Below are 19,201 nucleotides of genomic sequence, written 5' to 3' on the forward strand. Positions count from 1 at the left end.
TCGTTGTCAGAAATCAGCCTCAGCAACGGATTCTTCAGGTTGTTCAAACTATTGTTTGAATCTGCTTTTTTAAAAAAAAAAAAAAAAAAAAAAGCCTGCCTAAATTGAAGTGAGATGCTAGTTTTTATGTCATAGGCTAATTAGATCATATGCCATTTAGGCTACGCACTATATGCGAGCATCTGCGCAATTAGTTGCGCATTTCGGATGCTGAATGGTATTTCAAATTTGACCAAAAATGGCTTCACGTCGTCCTCTGTTGGTCAGATATAGTGGTTCTAGTGTTGGACGGCTAAAAGAGTCGTAATCAACTTAAACGAAGCCTACAAAACACAGTCTTATCCATATTGTTGCATATGCGTGCATTCATTTGTAAAAGATGGGAAGGCTCTGACATTTTTATTTTGCAATTATATTTAAATGATAGTAAAGCCACCAAAACATACATATATATAGGCCCTATATTTTTTCTTTTTTATTTAATCTGATTACTTTTTTGAAAGAGACAGACATTTTAATCTGGGTCTATATACAGTCTATGTGTGGTACGTAGCACATCATTTATGGATGGACTGGATAAATATGATTCACTGTTCAGTCCATATTTTAACCTTTATGCATTTGGCAGATTATTTTATCCAAAGCAATTTACTGTACACTCAAAAACTTTCACTAAATGTTTTTACTTAATCCTCCCATCCTCATATTACTGGGAGTTTAAAGTAATACAGTTCTACAAATACTGCATTTAATTGGTCTGAAAACAGATTTCAAAGCATCATTTCAAAGAAATTTGTTCTAATATTCCTGCTTTCTATGAGAGCTTGTGCTGAAAGTCTTTTATTTGGAAACAGCACATTCACATATAAATACCCAGAGCTGGACCTTCCAGGTGGTTCCTCTCTCAATGTCATCTCCATGGTAATATATGAGTAAAGGTCACCAATATATTTATTTTGTCAACTGATGTTGAAACTTTCCAGCCTTATTTTCCTGAGAGTGGAGCATTTATCATAAACTTGTGAGAAAGTCATGGCCAGAACTTGAGCCATAAACATGCCTCTCATAGGCTTATTTCTTATTGTTATCATTAAAGGGACAGTTCAAACAAAAATTTAAGTGCTATATGTGTCTAGCAAATGTTAAATAATGTGGTTGTTGATTTAGACATAGCAACAGGAATTATTCACTCATGAGTCCTCTAGATTCCCAGAGTATATATCTTTTTCTGAGTCTAGTCCTGCAGTTCTTTTATCTGGCAGTGGGGTGCTGGAGCAGGTTAGGTGCTTGCTGGAAGATCTTTAAGGCGTGTGGAGGACAATGGCATGCTCATTATGTTTGTTCTCTGCATGGAGTTGTGGATCTTCTGATATTTCAACTTCTTCATCAGAAAAGCCAGCCAAGGGAGCTCTTACTGGTTTTGTTGGACTGTAACAGGAAAAAGAAATGTCAGGCTTATGTATATAAGAGATATTTAGACTAGATTTAGAAATATGATTGAGTCTGTCTGTGTAATTTCTTGAAGAAAAAAATGATGCTGTTTTTACCCAGTAAATATATATCTTATAACAGGAGGGCGGTACGCATATTTTTTAAAAGAAAGATTTATGTAGGCCTACCTACTATTATTTGTTATATTAAAATGATTATGTGCCTAAAATTGGTTTAAATCTGCATAAGGCCCAAATATGTTCAAGAGGATTATTCAACCGCAAAAAAACAATTCTAATTTACTCACCCATCCCAGATGTGTATGACTTTCTTTCTTCAGCAGAACACAAACAAAGATTTTTAGAAATATATCTCAGCTGTGTAGGTCCATACAATGCAAGTGAATAGTGGCCAGAACTTTAAATCTCCAAAAATCACATTAAGGCTTCATAAAAGTAATCCATACCACTACAGTGGTTAAATCCATGAACCGATATGATATGTGAGTGAGAAACAGATCAATATTTAAGTCATTTTTACTACATAGTATAACTGTCTGCTATGTGCATAGAACACTATCTCATAGTATGTTATGTTTACGTTTTTAGAAACTGTCATCTTTTTGCACTACTGTGTAGTAGTCTCTCACTGTGCCTATTGTCCTGTTCATTGTCAGAAATTTCTTGTACTGTCCTGTACTTTTTGCACATGTTTGCACATGCACTTTATATAGGTATATAGGTATATACAGGTATTTTATATAGGTATTTTATTTCGTTGTGTTGTCTCATGTGGTCCTGTGTTGGTCCTTTGTTGTTTTTATGTAGCACCATGGTCCTGGAGGAACGTTGTCTCGTTTTGCTGTGTCCTGTACTTACTGTATATGGTTGAAACGACAGTAAAAACCACTTGACTTGACTACAGATTTGACCAGCCCCAACTATTAGGTGGTGATATGCAAGAAGAAAGCGAATTGCCCAAAGAATTGTGTTCTGGTTACCATTCACTTGCATTGTATGGACCAACAGAGATAATATATTATTTAAAAAAAAACATTGTTTGTCCTCTACAGAAGAAAATATAGTCACACATCTGGGATGACATGAGGGTGAGTAAATGACGAGAGAAATTTCATTTATGAACTATCCCTTTAAATATGCCTGATTTTGGATTCAGATGTATTCCCGACATTGGCTGTTGAGTTTTAAAGTTATAGCTCCTTCTCATCAATCTTTTTACAAATATAATGCCATAATACACAGCATAATCAGATTCTCTGGCTGGGGAAATTCAATTAGCCAGTTGCAGAACCTAGTCAGAGAGGAAGTGATTTTAGACTTACAGTAGAAAGACTTAATGAGACTTGGTGGACCCTCAGAACACACGTAAAAAGACAGATAACCGCCCCATATCTTGTATAATAACAGAAAAAGGAGGAGGAAGCGATTCCCACAAATTGGGAACAAGATAGAGCCTGAAACTCTTAAAAATGTATTTGAATTTATTTTTAAATGTAAGTAATTTCTTTCTTTTTCATCAAATGGTCAGTGCTTAACCACCAGAAGATAAATATTAATATGAATATTACATGAGCTATTTAAATTTCCATTAATTAACAAATCATTTTTTCTGTTACCCCAAAATCTGGGAAACAAATACATTTTGTTTAAAACACTGATTTTACTAAAATATGTGCAAAAATTGAAAAAATAGCTTGTTGTTATTTACTTGTCTCCCCACCATAGCACAGGTCTAAATAATACTGCATCTTCAGTGTCACAATTTTAAGCAATTTTGGGAATAGGGGGTATCTTGTAGTAATAGGGCTTCACACAATATGTGGTATGCACAGCTATATATTTTGTTTTGGTGAACTATATCAGTTCTATAGATTAGGATTTTAATAGTTGGATGCAGTCAAGAAGGTCAAAACCTCTGAGGTGGGTTAGACCGAAATTATTATAAATATCATTGATGTGTTTAAAACTAGCTTCTTTACATGCAAGATTATTTTTATGTTTCATAATAGTTTAACTTAACTTACAGTTCTCACAGCAAAAACATGTTATTTGTGCCTCTAGTGTACTGTGTTATAGGAATGTGTCTAATCTGTTCCCTTCAAGAAGCGTATTTATTCTATATTAAAAAAAAAAATAATAAAAATTATTAAAGTGCTATACTGTTAAAACATTCCTAAAGAGATTTATAAAGGTTATTCTTCCTGTTATTCTGGTATTCAAAGTTATTCTGACCTTTTTTCATCCGAGTTTCCCGCACACCAATCCTGTTTTTCAGCCCCACAAAGCTCTTCCTTTTCTGGTACTATTAAAATCACCTAGTGGACAGCCCAGAATGCAATGCTTAACACTCGAAAATAATTCAAACACCATCTTTAAGCATTAATAACCTTAAATATGGTGTTATGCTTCGACAACTCTACACAAGTACAAACCATTTTGTTAAGGAATAATAAAATGGGTCAAAATCAAATGTTCTTCAAACACAGTAATCCAGATAAATGCTTCATTCTCTGCTATGAAACTCTATGACATTACAGATTATCCATTACCATTCAGTGGTGACAGCTGAACCTTCTTACCCTGGGGTAACATTGACACACGGACCAGATGACTCCCAAGCCCATCATTAGGACCCCTATAGAACAGAAAGTGGCAAACACCTGTAGCTCCTCCACAGCCATCAAGAACATACCCAACGCCACCAACGCCATCCCCAGAATGATGAGTCCATAGCGGTATGGCTTGATCTCTGCCATGGGTTGAGGATTGGAGGTCCAATGTTGGTTAACTAAGTTAAATGGAAAAGTGCAGGTGAAAATGTGGAGCTTTATGGCTGCTCCCCCATAGAGGTGAAGGACAAACTTGAGGGCAGGAGTGAGTGGCAGGACGCAGGACCAGTGGGAAACTACGATCTGCATCATTGAACCTGTAATGGGTATCGGTCAGTGACCTTCCCCCAGGCAAAAGTAGAATTGGCTTGAGCAATCTTACTACGTTTCTTTGCAGAATACTGGAATTTTAATGATTTAGCAGGTGAGAAATACAAGTACAACAACAACAACAAAAACAGTTCACAATGCAAATCAACAAAAGAGTTTTAGTGTCATCTATTGGTATTCATGATAAGGTGATAACAAAACGGACAAGTAATACACTTTAACAACACAATATTTAAATGACAAAATGCAGCATTAATAAATCAATGTGATACAACTGATACTGAACAGAAGTGGTTATAGTTGGCCTTAAAGTGACAGATATTAACTGTAAAAACATTGAACTGTAAAAACATATTGCAAGTTTCAGAGCTCAAAACATCCTCCTCACTGCAAAAAGAGCATTTGTTGAAAACGAAGGTGCCAAAACAACTTATTCTTCTTCCTCCACATTGTGATGTCATACTGTGGTAGACATTTGCATCTGACTGCCTCCACAACAACACATCAACGCTTACATTTTCCATTCCGTAGCCCCGCCCAGTACAGTGAACAGAGAGATGACAATGAGAGAGCCGATCATTATACAGTGGGCATTTACTGTCAAGTCTTAAAAGAGAAGCAGCACCAAAACTGGGTGTTTGGTGCTGCTGGGTCAGAATGGGCTGGAAAATTATCATGTTTCACAAATATATGACATGACCCCTTTAAATACTATTCGGTGTCATATTTAGGGGGCCAAAAAGTAAAGCTGCTGGAACCCTATTGTTATTGTACAGATTTTCTTCTTTTTCTTCTTCATTTAAACATATTTTCAAACATAACATAAGTTGTGGAGACACCAAACTTGGCAGGATGATCCCAAGTTTTTTCAGCCATTTTGAATTTTTTGAAAAACATACTTTTTTGAACTCCATCTAGACCATTAGTCTGATCGGCATGCAATTTGGTATACCTCATCTACAGACCCTCCTGAAAAAAAGTTATCAAAAGAATTTAGATACGTCAAATAGTTCGAAAATATTAACAATAACATTCTTTAGGTTTAATGCGATTTGAGTAATTGATCAATATCTACTCATCGTAAACTCCAAATGTAACCAAATTCGGTGCACATACTCAACAGGACGTTTAGAAGATGTCAGCAATGTTTCATACAATTCCACCCCTAGGGGCGCTACAGCTAAAAAACTGTCATAACTTCATAACTAGTAGTTACTAATTGGTAGTTACTGTTGATTAAGTTTTCAATTTAAGCATTTCCAAAAATGTAGGGGTGAAAAAATTACAAATTTTTGATGAAAAATTTCATGCTGCGTTCTCAACAATGTAAAAAGATTCCTGTCTACTGCATCATATCATAATGTTTTCCAAATTGTGATGTCTAAAACTAAATACTGAAGTTGGAATAATAAGCCCATAGTATAAGATTCTTGTCAATTAAGGCACTTAATTACCTTCAAAATAGGTTACAAACAGGTTACAAAACAAGATTCTAAGACCAGTACTTCATTTATATAAAAAATAATTCCTTCTTTCCTAAAGCAAAATTGTATTTAGGGTTCAGTCCTTCATTAACATTGGCTTTTCTCTATCGGTATCAGTGGTGGAGCTAGGAGGTGGACAGGGCCTTTTGCAATTTTTTGTCTTGGGCACAATTTAGTTAAGTCTTTCTACATCTTAAACCCCCCCGCTGGACCCTCCCAGCCACCTCTGTGTAAAACTCCTGGCTCCGCCCCTGGTCGTACCCACAGCAGTGGTTATAGTTGGTCGATAGCTGTAGTGGTCTTCATAACAGTCTCATAGGATGGTGGTGGCTCCATTTGCCAGGGAGGAGGGGTTCCTGGCAGGCTGAGCTCAATGGGTTCTGAGAGGGGAGGCGGCTGAACTGCACTGCTTTGCTCTTTTATAGCCCTGCGGATCCTATCCAGTCTCCTGGGGAAAGGGAAGAGCAATAACTCTTGAGTAACTTCATAATAGTATTAAGTATTAAAAAGTATTATATGTGGCTAAATTATGTGATTAGATATTTATGTAAATAAAGAATATAAACAACACCCTTTCTTTAGTAAAGAACCAAAGTATATTTATGTCTCTGTCCACCCATGCACACCTTCTGCATACTTCAGAACTACTGTAGACGATGGAGCCATGGCCTTGGCTGGTTTTGATTGAACTGTGCAGTGGAAAATGTGCATTGGCAGCTAGACACATTTTGGGATCAATTGTGATGATTTAGGTGTGGTTTCGCACACTTTAGAAATCCCATTCCTTATCTTTTGTAACAAAATGGTCACACGGGAAGACGACATGGTCACATAGGATCGGCCACATTACGCTGACTCACCGGCAAGCAACATCTCCTATCAGACATATTTACACTGGCTCCAGCATGTTTACCTTCCCCTGTGGCATGAACAGATGTGTGTTATGTCCAGCCCATGTGCTCAGATCTCGCGTTGAAACCAGGATGTATTAGAATTTGCATAATCGCATTCATCAGTGACAAGCGTGATTTGGCGCGATTAGCATTTTTTCCTTTATCATTACAATTATACTCCACTGATGGTTAGGTTTAGGTTTGAGGTTTTGACTCCCCTGTGTACATTTCACCTGGAAAATGGAACTCACATGTGCCCATATGCCAAGCAACACTTACCACTAGTTGCAGTGTTTCACATTAGGGAAAGCACAGACCGATTTTAGCTAAAAGGTCAATCCACTGTTTCTAATTTTACTGTGAGATGAAAATGACTGTCCAAACTTAATCATTCAATCAAATCAGTGAGAACTAAGTGACAGGAGGTCAAAAGATTTGCTGCTGAAATCTGTGGCCGAAGCTGTGGTGAAATGTCCATAATGTGGTACTTTTTGTAAATTATGTAACAGTCAATAGAAATGCATATTTTATTAACCGTACTCACTAACCCAAACCCCAACCCTAAACCTAACTGTCAGTGGAGAAAAGAAAGCAACCTCTGAATCACTTTCACCATTATTTATTTGAATGTGATTGCTTCCTGGTTTCCATGTGACCAGAACCCATGCCTCTAAAGTTGCTTGTGCAACGTGGTATCAGTATTGCCGTAGGGAAAGGTGATCACATTTGAATTGATGCGAAAATGTCTGATGGGGGGCGATGCTTGTCAGTAATTTGGCAGATTTCAGGGTACACAAACAAACGGAAGCATAATGTCAATTTCCAGTGTGATCATGAAGGCCTGTTCCTGGATGTCCACACAGGCCTGAACATTAGATGAGTTCCATCCTACTTGACAGCTGTTTAGGAGCTTTTATTCTGCTACAGGCTAACTTAACTGACTGTACAAAGTTTTGTAAGTTGGAATTTGGAATGATCAATGACGTAAAAGTTAAGTCAGGCTATACGGCCTATATTTTATATGTTAATTCATAAATTACTAAATAAGAATAACATAACATTCTTTCATTATTTGAAAGTATGTTAAAACACCAATAGTGTTTCTAAATGAAGTTCAAAGCAGAGAACTTCTTACACTGTTTTTGTTAATCTTTGAAAAATGTGGATCCAGCTGCGAGTTCAAAAACACGGCAGAGTGATGCTGACTAAGTGTTTACCATTCCCTTAAAACTATTGTACTCCGGTCGCCAAAAAAGGAGGGGTGGGGAGAAGGGGGGACCCCTAGGCACTGATTTGATGGCTTCAGCATGTTGCATGAAACCAAAATTCCCCTCTCAAGCCCTCCCTCCTCCTTTTTGGGCTTGTGTACAATGTTGACTGCTCTGTTAACGTTTATGCTCTCATCAAGCAATTCGAATGAGCCGCTTTGATTCCTTTGATGATTTGATTTCCCTATCTTCCACAGCATGATTCTCAAAAAATAAAAAATAAAACATTCTAGTCCAAACTATGTCTAATCATGACTTAGTAGTATTTACATGACAATGAACCCTTACTCTTTCTCTCATTCTCTCTTTCCTCATGGAACATTGAAAGAATTTGGAGCCAGCTGCTCAGTCTTTAACGTAAACATTAGCTTGCCATAACATTTTATCTTATTTTTCCCATGAATAACATGAAAGAACTAGCCTATATTTATAAGTGTTGAAACATTTAAAATTTAAATTGTTTCTGATTGCTTTGATAAAATCAGCCTAGTCTGATAGAATGAACATTACAATATCTACATTTTTGCAAACTGAGTTTTACATGCCATGTTCTAAATTTCATTGCAGTTTCCTGGTAAAATTTACACCAGAGGCATTACAACATCTGTGCATTTTAATCATTTTCACAAAGGCTGGGAGTTGTTAAAAAAAAATGAATTAATCATACAATTTTCTGTGATTAATCGCAATTAAATTATAGTACATGACACATAACAACATTTAAAAAATCATTATAAATATATTTACATTATACTTGGTATCCAAGAACTTGCAAGAACTTAATTAAAATAAATAAATGTGTACGTGTAACAAATCAGGTTCTTAATGTGGAAAGGAGGAAGCGGGGACCAGGTGAACAATCCACGTTAGACATTTAATGAACACTTTTAAGTGTGTAACAAAAGCTTGCTTTGCAGCAGACACGTTCGACATAAAGACACACACAGACAGCTTCGTGCCTCTCTCTCTCGAACTGCGACTCCGGCTCCACCTCATCCCTCTCCTGGCTGATTGCGATCATCCTCCCCCAGCCTTCCCCCTTGGCCTATGACTCATGAGCGCGCATCACAGAGATGTACGGAAGTGAACATTTGTAGTTATAAAGTATATAAGTATTGTTTTGTTTCTAAAACTATTATTTTGATGTACCCTAAATATGTATTTTGGACTGTCAAAGAGTACATTCACAAAGTTGGAGGCCTGAAATGAAATCCTAAAAATTTTAAATTCTGTTTTGATGAAGAAAGAAACTCAGATACATCTTGGATGGCCTGAGGGTGAGTAAATGATAGGGTTGGGCGATGTCCCCTAAATTGGCAGTTGACGATGTTGACAGTAAAACATTGCGATGGACGATGATATCGTCGGGGAGGGGGATTATATAATTTCATATAATTAAAAAAAATTATAATTTCGTTATTTTACTAACCCAACGAATGGCTCGTCGGCGCTTTATCAGTAGGTTGCACGACACGTGAAGCATTTTTTTTTTTTTTAGCTTTCACTTAAGAAGAGTTGTGCACTTTTTATTTTAATATATCTCTTTACATAAATATATTTTCCACTTAAAAACTATAATTTCGTTATTTTACTCACTGATGAGCAAAAGGTCGAGGCAGAAATGACCATGTACCTGCAGGAAATGGCCATTGATGGGGAAGAGGACCCGCTGACTTGGTGGAAAACGAACGACAAAAGGTTTCCGTTCATGGCAAGATTAGCACGGAAATATCTGTGCATATGTGCTACCAGTACTCCATCGGAGCGGGTCTTCAGCACAGCGGGGTAGTGTAGTTACTCCAATCCGCAGCTTATTAAAACCAGATAAAGTGAATATGTTGGTATTTCTGGCCAGAAACATCGAAATTTAAACATGGTCTATGGTGAAAGATATTAGACTTCTTTACGCATTTTTCAGCCATCCGTTATGGAGCTATTCGATTTTGCATATTATTTTTTAAACGTTCATTTGTGTAGTTCATATGACCACTTTACAATATTTCAATAACATAATTTATTTTGTAGCCTGTGCTGAAGTTAATTGTGCTGCTAATTATAAGTGAAATGTTAATGCCGAGTTTCGGTCTGAGTGTTGTACCCATTTCATTTGTTGTTCTTCTATGTTTTAATAAATGTGTGTTATTCATATTCACCTTGTTTCTTTCATTTGATTTGACATTATGGATTTATGGCCAAGGAAATTTTTCTTTAAAAGTATTAACCAGACAAAAGTTATTTGACGTTCGCTGGTCTGGGTTTATCTTAAACTGCTGCTTCAGTGTATACAAGAGCTGTGTGACAATGAGCAAGATTTTCTGAGACACTACAACTACTAATAATTAATTAATAAAGGCTATTTTCTTGTAGCCTACAACATAAAATATTTTAATCTAAATGTACAGTGTAAGACATGTAAAAAAAAAGACAAGAAGCTAACAATGTCAAGATCAGTATTTGTGTAGCCTGCCTGACACGGTATTTTCACAGACTAACACGTCACGTCTCTGGCATATACAGTATTTAAAATAGCATATATGCATTAGTTATATTCTCAATTTAATTTACAGAGCAATCCCTGCAAAGTTTTTAGGTTAACTATAGAAGAGACTAGGATTAGTGAGTCACACTAGCAAGACTCGCAAAAGGGGGCGTGGCATCACGATGGTGGCTCTACATCGTGATGTTGGTCAGCCATCACGATGGACGATGATATCGTCCATCGGCACAACCCTAGTAAATGATCAGCAAATTTTCATTTTTGGGAGAACTATTCCTTTAAGTATACATTGCCGATGCATTATTAGACACTATACATGCAAATATAAACGCAGTGAATGCTGAAGTTTAATTTGCAGTTTAAAATCTAAAAAACTATTATTTTCTATGGCCGTTGTTCAGTCTCTACAAGTATACAGTCCCTGTCTGCAGCTTGCTGAACAGTCAGATCCTTCTCAGTCTCTATTGCGCACACATGGACTGAGAAGGATCTGACTGTTCAGCAAGCTGCTTTCCCTTTTGACACAGGTTCAGGTGACAGTAATTGCGAATTTACAGGTGATGTGAAGAGATACAACAGCTTGCCCGTATCTCTTGCAAACCTGGTTTATCGCTTGCAGGCAAAATCTCAATTCTCCATACAGTAAATCCGCTGCCGTCTTTATTATGCAGGAGACATGTGTCACGTGTAATGAATAAGCATGCACTGCTTCACACAATCAGTTTCTGTGCAAGTATGTGCAGTCGTGTCGAGCGTGTACCTCCTGAAAATTTATATATGCCAATTTTAGCCACAGAAAGTGGGGAAAACATCAATGTAGTTTTGTTCCTGGCAGGCAGCAGATGCCCTAACCCCACACCCACCCTGAGCAGAGCCTGTAATACTGGGTAGCCTGCCAGGAACATTTCAAGACACATTTCTCCCATCGCATGAAGGCTCAGGGAGTAAAGAAAAAAATAAAACGGATATTAGATTTATTGTGTATTTATTGTGTGATTAAATAAAAACTATTAATCACAGAAATTAAAGTGTTTTATTTCCCAGTCCTAATTTCCAAACAAATCACAAATACAATGGCTGATTATGACTTTATAAACACTTTACTCACACACTGCTATGTAATGATGTCAACACTTTTACTCTAACATGCAATTTGAAAACCAATAAATTTTAATGCTTTTATTACAAACCCACTAACATTAACACACTTTTTTCTGTATAATTAACGTCTGCATTAGCTCACCTGATAGAGTGTTACATTTTGGACTTTAAAAACCAAGGTCTGAGTCCAGCCAAGCACACAAGATAACATTTCAGACGAAAGTGTCATAGAAGCGTCACAAAATGACGTGGTCGCTTCAGAAATTGTGCTTTTCATGTCACATTTACTTTTAGAAACCTATTGGTTAGGTTTAAGCTAAAGTTTTAGTTTAGGGAGATACATTTTACTCATTTAAACCTCTTATCTAACATTCACCTTAAAACCTCTTCTGACTAAGACACCATTTTGCTTGCTTTTAGCATCCCCCGCTGGACATTTCACTGGGAAACTGCAGCGAAATGTGTAAGGAAGCACAAAATTTTGTTTTGTAAAAATATTGCGATGGTAACTTAATCTTCATGAGATCAGGCTTGAGTCAGTAAGCTCAAACAAAAAATGAATCATTCAGTATAACATTGTTTATAGAAGGAGAGAAAAAACATTGTTGAATGTACAATGTAAAAAAGTATAGGCCTACACTTTTAATGCAGGTTCTTTAGTCAAAAACTTAAATTCTATAACACAAAAACAAGTTTTACTGTACTTGAGACACAATGGCAGAGGGCAATATTATCAGTGAATAACAACTTAAATTTGGGTCTGTTTATCATACAAAGTGATCATATGCCTTTAAAAGACTTTGAATTGGAGGCTCACAAGTCATACAGACTACTTTTATAATATTTGTAAAATAAAATTTAATCTCCTTTCATTTACATTTTATGGAAATTAGCTGCTTCGTCAATATGCATAAGATTCCCTTTTATTTTTCCACTGAAGAAAACTGTATTGGTCTGGACTGATATGAGGGTAATCAAATTATTATAAAATTATTATTTTTAGGTTAACTATTCCTTTAAGTACAATCAAAAGTGCAGACACATTGACAAATCCATGCAAATCTCTAAACTCTTTTTGACATTTTTCATGGTCTACACTCTTATATCACAAATCAGAATCTCATTATTATAAACATGCTGCATATACTGTTCCTCGTTACTCTTGCTATAAAGAGGAATATATAGACCTTCTATTCCTAATAGTACATAGTGTTCGTCCTAATTACAATATGTTTAAATAGTGACAGCAACAGTTAGTTAATGAACAGGGACTGTACATCATCTAAGGCTGCAAACTCTCCCTTTCTTCATTGCTGACCTACTTCTGTAATCAGAACATTTGTTTCTTCTGCTTAGCTTCGGCTTTCAAACTGAGAGTGGACGGAGAAGAGACAGAGCACCTCCTGAGTCTGCTTGTTTAACAAAACTGAGATACACTGGTTAATACGAAACCACCAATGAACGTATAATTTTTCAGCATTCTTATGCTTTCCATTACATGTTTATCTTTTTCAGCAATCATAGTTGGGGTTATTACTGGTGCTTGCTAAGTCAAGCATCACTAGTATTGCACATACTTCCAGTTAGGGTTTTTCAAAGCCCCTAATTATTACCTAAAGAATTTCACTTCGGTGAATAACCACATTTTTTTACGTGTTATGATTTGTTTTTAATAAGTTTTATGTCTACAACTCTGTCTCTCTGTTTGTATCTCGTCTACACAGTGTTCTGAAAACTTGATTTAATAATCACATACACCATGAAATGCATCTTGTGTATAACTGCCAGGTTTTTTGGCTTAACATCTCCATCTTTATAGTATCTGCTCAATATCTGGTGCAACATTATTCTATTAAAACACAGTTAAAACCCCTTTGATCTTTGCCTACACTATGGCTGGCTGGAATTAGTAGTTCACACAAAAATATAAATGATAAGATTCTGTCACCTTCATGTCATTCCAAACCTTTTTAACACAAAAGGTGTTAGGCTCAGTCACCATTCACTTTCATTGCATCTTTTTTAACATACAATAAGAGTGAATGGTGACTGAGCCATTCATTTTGTCTAACATCTTCCTTTTTGTTCCACAGAAAAAAGAAAAGTCATACGGGTTTGCGACAACATGAGGTTGAGTAGATGATGATTCCTTTAACGCTTACCTTTGCACAAAATTGGTTCAAAGTTTGAGTCTTACCTCTGCACAGCAATGGCTTGATGATGGGTGTAGCGGGTGCCTGTTCGAGGGTGTAGCAGGAAGTGAACTGGCACAGCGACGTGGCTGGATTTGATGACCATGCAGAGTGCATGGATGAGGATGAAGAGGCCCAGGCACACCATGAACATGCCAAAAAGAACAAGGTACAAATGCATCGTGATCATGGCGAGTAACAGGCCTGCCACCGCAAGCAAGATCCCCAATGAAACTTGCCATCTGTGCTGTAAAGACATATTGTCTGTTCAGGCTACACCATCACAAGTATTCACACGTCCACCTAGCTTATAATACCAGGCGTATCACTGGACATGTGTTTATGAGAGTGTGGGTATGTGTTTGAAGTCGTGATGCATGGAGAACAGCACAAAAGTCCGGTCCAGCTCTGGTGTGAGCTCACATCCCTGGAAATTCCACAAAGAGATTGCAGACTGCCCTACACAGAGAGCAAAAAAGAGTGTGAACATTATACATCATAGAAAAACACAAATAGAGAAGATAACTTATGTAATGTCACATAACAAAGAATTAAAACTTAGCATTGATTTTTTCCAGGATGAACATGCAATTTTATTTAAAAAAGAATAAACAAAGCAATGCACAGAATACAACAATAGGCAACAAATATTAAAAACAAGAAAACAAATATGCATGAAACATATTGAAATGTTTAGAAAGAGAGTAAAAACACTAAATCTGCAAGCCATTATGGTAAAACATTCCATTAAGGTTTAAGTCATCAACTTTAGTTAATTAAAAGCATTCAGTCTCATGAACAAACAATGAAACAATGGTTAAAAAAAGAAATCACATCTACACTCCATACCCCATAATGACAAAACAAAAGTGGTTAAAGGAACTCCCTGCAGAGCTCAGAGACAGGATTGTTTCAAGGCAATGATCTGGGGAAGGCTACCATTTTTGTGCTGCCTTGACCGTTCCTAAGAGCACAGTGGCCTCCATAATTCTTAAATGGAAGTCTGGAACAACCAGGACTCTTCCTAGATCTGGCCGCCCGGCCAAATTGAGCAATCGGGGGAGAAGGGCCTTGGTAAGAGAGGTGACCAAGAACCTGATGGCCACTCTGGTTGAGCTCCAGAGGTCATGTGTGGAGATGGGAGAAATTTGCAGAAGGACAACCATCACTGCAACACTCCACCAATCTGGGCTGTATGGGCTATCAGTGCAAGACACATGAAAGCCTGCTTGGAATTTGCTTGGACTCCCAGACTGTGAGAAACAAGATTCTCTGTTCTGGTGAAATGAAGAACTGTTTGGCCTCAATTCCAAGTGTCATGTCTGGAGGAAACCAGGCACCACTCATCACCTGCGCAATACCATCCCAACGGTGAAGCATGGAGGTGGTAGCATCATGCTGTGGGGGTGTTTTTCAGCGGAAGGGTCTGGGGGACTGTTCAGGGTTGAAAGAAAGCTGAACGCAGCAATATACAGAGATATCCTTAATGAAAACATGGTTCAAACATGAGGCTCAGGACCTCAGACTGGGTCAAAGATTAACCTTCCAACAGGACAATGACCCTAAGCACACAGCCAAGACAATTCAAGAGTGTCTTAGGGACAACACCATGAAAAACCTTAAGTGACCCAGCCAGAGCCCAGACTCTAAATACTGATGTCAATGTGATATTTCAGTTTTTCTTTTTAATAAATTTGCAAAGTTATAAAAAATATTATTTTTTTTGCTTTGTCATTATGTGATAAGGAGTGTAGAATGATGTGGGGGAAAATAATGTACAGAATTTTAGCATAAGGCTGCAACATAAAAGGGGTCTGAATACTTTCTGAATGCACTGAATATATATATATATATATATATACATGTACAGGTGCTGGTCATATAATTAGAATATCATCAAAAAGTTTATTTATTTCAGTAATTCCATTCAAAAAGTGAAACTTGGATATTATATTCATTCCTTACACACAGACTGATATATTTCAAATGTTTATTTCATTTAATAGTGATGATTAAAACTGACAACTAATGAAAATCCCAAATTCAGTATCTCCAAAAATTAGAATATTACTTAAGACCAATTCAAAAAAAGGATTTTTAGAAATGTTGGCCAACTGAAAAGTATGAACATGAAAAGTATGAGCATGTACAGCACTCAATACTTAGTTGGGGCTCCTTTTGCCTGAATTACTGCAGCAATGTGGCGTGGCATGGAGTCGATCAGTCTGTGGCACTGCTCGGGTGTTATGAGAGCCCAGGTTGCTCTGATAGTGGCCTTCAGCTCTTCTGCATTGTTGGGTCTGGCGTATCGCATCTTCCTCTTCACAATACCCCATAGATTTTCTATAGGGTTAAGGTCAGGCGAGTTTGCTGGCCAATTAAGAACAGGGATATCATGGTCCTTAAACCAGGTACTGGTAGATTTGGCACTGTGTGCAGGTGCCAAGTCCTGTTGGAAAATGAAATCTGCATCTCCATAAAGTTGGTCAGCAGCAGGAAGTATGAAGTGCTCTAAAACTTCCTGGTAGACGGCTGCGTTGACCTTGTACCTCAGAAAACACAGTGGACCAACACCAGCAGATGACATGGCACCCCAAACCATCACTGACTATGGAAACTTTACACTGGACTTCAAGCAACGTGGATTCTGTGCCTCTCCTCTCTTCCTCCAGACTCTGGGACCTTGATTTCCAAAGGAAATGCAAAATTTACTTTCATCAGAGAACATAACTTTGGACCACTCAGCAGCAGTCCAGTCCATTTTGTGTTCTGACGCTGTGTCTTGTTCAAGAGTGGCTTGACACAAGGAATGCGACAGCTGAAACCCATGTCTTGCATACGTCTGTGTGTGGTGGTTCTTGAAGCACTGACTCCAGCTGCAGTCCACTCTTTGTGAATCTTCCCCATTTTAGAATGGGTTTTGTTTCACAATCCTCTCCAGGGTGAGGTTATCCCTATTGCTTGTACACTTTTTTTCTACCACATCTTTTCCTTCCCTTCGCCTCTCTATTAATGTGCTTGGACACAGAGCTCTGTGAACAGCCAGCCTCTTTAGCAATGACTTTTTGTGTCTTGCCCTCCTTGTGCAAGGTGTCAATGGTCGTCTTTTGGACAGCTGTCACGTCAGAAGTCTTCCCCATGATTGTGTAGCCTACAGAACTAGACTGAGAGACCATTTAAAGGCCTTTGCAGGTGTTTTGAGTTAATTAGCTGATTAGAGTGTGGCACCCGGTGTCTTCAATATTGAAACTTTTCACAATATTCTAATTTTCTGAGATACTGATTTTGGGGTTTTTCATTAGTTGTCAGTTATAATCATCAATTAAAAGGAATGAACACTTGAAATATATCAGTCTGTGTGGAATTAATGTATACATTATCCAAGTTTCACTTTTTGAATGGAATTACTGAAATAAATCTACTTTTTGATTTGAGTCAATAAATAAAGAAAATATCAGAATACAGATTGCTGCTTGTGCTATTACTCACAATTCCTAATTTCAAATGTAACACTCCCCTCCAAGTTTTTATTGATGGAAAATCATCAATGAATTTGTCATATCTGCCCCGCAATCACATGGTTATTTTCTCAAGACCACTGAATCGAACCTGTGTCACTGTGTGTCATACTGTTGATTATGGTTATCTGTTTGTTAAGAATGCATTGTGAACATCCATAATCCTGACCATTTAGAGCCTTTTAGGCTGAGTAGCCTGGCAGGAACAACTCGGGGCACCTTCCCCCCATCGCGATCATGCCAGCTCGGGGCTGGTGGCACAATTCGGAGAACCTTTCTCCCATCGCGAACTTGCGAGCTCTGTGCAGAGGCGATCGATCAGGTACCCTGTTGTGCCACCCCAGAGAGCGTTGCCGCCCTATAGGCGCCTGCTTATATCCCCTATGCCAGGATCCGCTACTGACCAGGATTACTAAATGCTGTAACTGTATTATTCATAGATCAAATTTATGTTTTCTATTGCGTTAATCTTAAGGTGAAAAAGTTCAACCTTACAGTAAAGTATTACCATTTTACTATTAATTAATTACTATTAATTAAAATAGACCCAATAGTCTTACAAAATATTACAGCCAACAACAAAAATAACATTACAAATCAATTGAAACAATTACAATTAGCTATCATATTCGAACGTTATTTTATTCCTATTTTAATAAAGATCGCAACCAATTTTATTCATATTAATGTATATTCATTAACGTCTTCGTGTGAAATGCATACCTTGTCTTGTTGACACAGTCTCGAGATGCATTTGTTAAAAGCATGAGGTTAATCATCAGTAGATGATTGTCAGCGGCGTCTCCTTTTCATATAATGAACTTCAACAGATCTAAGCGCAATGAATCTCTGCTTGTGTCATTATAACTCAACGTGGATAATCATTTCCTATGCACTCTTCCCTTTATCACGGAATTCCCGACGCGGTCAGCCATTTCCATAAAGAGAACGACTCATTCATGGAAACACGAAGTCGTCTAATAGCCTACCCATCAGTGTCAGTAGATGTGCAATCTATTTCTTCTGTTTCGAAGTGCATGTAGATATAAAGAGGAAGTGGCAGAGTTTATGGGCGGAGGTCGAGAAATCCTGGCCGGGCGTGGAAGAGTCGAGAGGGATTTTTAATGACATTCCCGTTCTGAGATTTCTAACATCAAGTTGCATTAAACATAATCAAGTGTTGCTGTCACAGTGTGCGAATTATAGGACGAGATGGGGCAAGACAATCCGTGAATCATTCGTTAATTTCATCACTTTGCAATTAAAAATTGTAAAAACAAAAACCGACTTATTTCATTGTTCGTTTACAAAACCAATATTGAAAAAAAAAAATAAATAAAATAAAAATGAAATAATGTCTTGTTTTTCGTAATTTTGATTTAATTGTCAAGATATAATTGGAAATTGAAAAAAATAAAAATAGCCACGGGACACTGTGCGTTTTGAATATTTGATTTCACTAATATATATATGGCTTGAATATTTGATTCGCACATATGGGTGGACCTGAAACACCCCTTTCTTCTGATTGGTCAACCGCCACCGTCAGCTTCCTCAATTCTGTGAGACAGAATAAAAGTTCTCTGCTGTTTAATTGTTCAGATTAATTCGTCTTAGTTAATATACAATTCGTTACCATTTGTTGGGACAGCACAACCAATCAGAGTGTCAGACTGGGTGACGTCATTCGATTCAATTTCCTGTGAGTTGAGAGCAGGATTATAGAGGAGGGTGGGCTCATGCTGTTTGTAGATTTTTACAAAGCATTTGACACCGTTGAACATCCATTCATTTTACAGTCCCTTAAAAAAATCGGTTTTGGTGAGTTTTTTTCCTCAGCTATTATAAGTCTATAACA

At 37.3% G+C, this 19,201-nt stretch overlaps 2 protein-coding genes across 2 annotated transcripts; both read right to left on the reverse strand.

The window, feature by feature from the left end:
* Positions 1–211: 211 nt before the first annotated feature.
* Positions 212–4,303, reverse strand: LOC127624378 (barttin-like). The gene is made up of 3 exons (XM_052099174.1): positions 4,031–4,303; positions 3,684–3,766; positions 212–1,428 (listed from the first exon to the last, which is right to left on the reverse strand). Exons 1-3 carry the CDS (start codon positions 4,205–4,207, stop codon positions 1,302–1,304), a joined length of 387 nt encoding a protein of 128 aa, XP_051955134.1. The 5' UTR covers positions 4,208–4,303; the 3' UTR covers positions 212–1,301.
* Positions 4,304–4,446: 143 nt separating this feature from the next.
* si:dkeyp-51f12.3 (uncharacterized protein LOC107988041 homolog) lies at positions 4,447–18,417 on the reverse strand. Its single transcript, XM_052098927.1, has 3 exons — positions 18,067–18,417; positions 13,831–14,284; positions 4,447–6,322 (listed from the first exon to the last, which is right to left on the reverse strand). Exons 2-3 carry the CDS (start codon positions 14,082–14,084, stop codon positions 6,148–6,150), a joined length of 429 nt encoding a protein of 142 aa, XP_051954887.1. The 5' UTR covers positions 14,085–14,284; positions 18,067–18,417; the 3' UTR covers positions 4,447–6,147.
* Between the last annotated feature and the right edge of the window lie 784 nt (positions 18,418–19,201).

This window comes from Xyrauchen texanus, chromosome 30 (genome assembly GCF_025860055.1).
Source record: "Xyrauchen texanus isolate HMW12.3.18 chromosome 30, RBS_HiC_50CHRs, whole genome shotgun sequence".
NCBI classification, from domain to species: Eukaryota; Metazoa; Chordata; class Actinopteri; order Cypriniformes; family Catostomidae; genus Xyrauchen; species Xyrauchen texanus.

Bases quoted from the DNA above. Each gene is read 5' to 3' on its own strand.
- si:dkeyp-51f12.3 (XM_052098927.1), bottom strand. From the start codon at position 14,084: ATGTCTTTACAGCACAGATGGCAAGTTTCATTGGGGATCTTGCTTGCG. The intron at 6,323-13,830 runs GTAAGACTCAAA...CCCTTTCCCCAG, and splicing joins CAAGCCATTGCTGTGCAGAG to GAGACTGGATAGGATCCGCA.
- LOC127624378 (XM_052099174.1), bottom strand. From the start codon at position 4,207: ATGGCAGAGATCAAGCCATACCGCTATGGACTCATCATTCTGGGGATG. The intron at 3,767-4,030 runs GTAAGAAGGTTC...GCTGTCCACTAG, and splicing joins TGTGTCAATGTTACCCCAGG to GTGATTTTAATAGTACCAGA. The intron at 1,429-3,683 runs GTCAGAATAACT...TTCCTGTTACAG, and splicing joins GGAAACTCGGATGAAAAAAG to TCCAACAAAACCAGTAAGAG.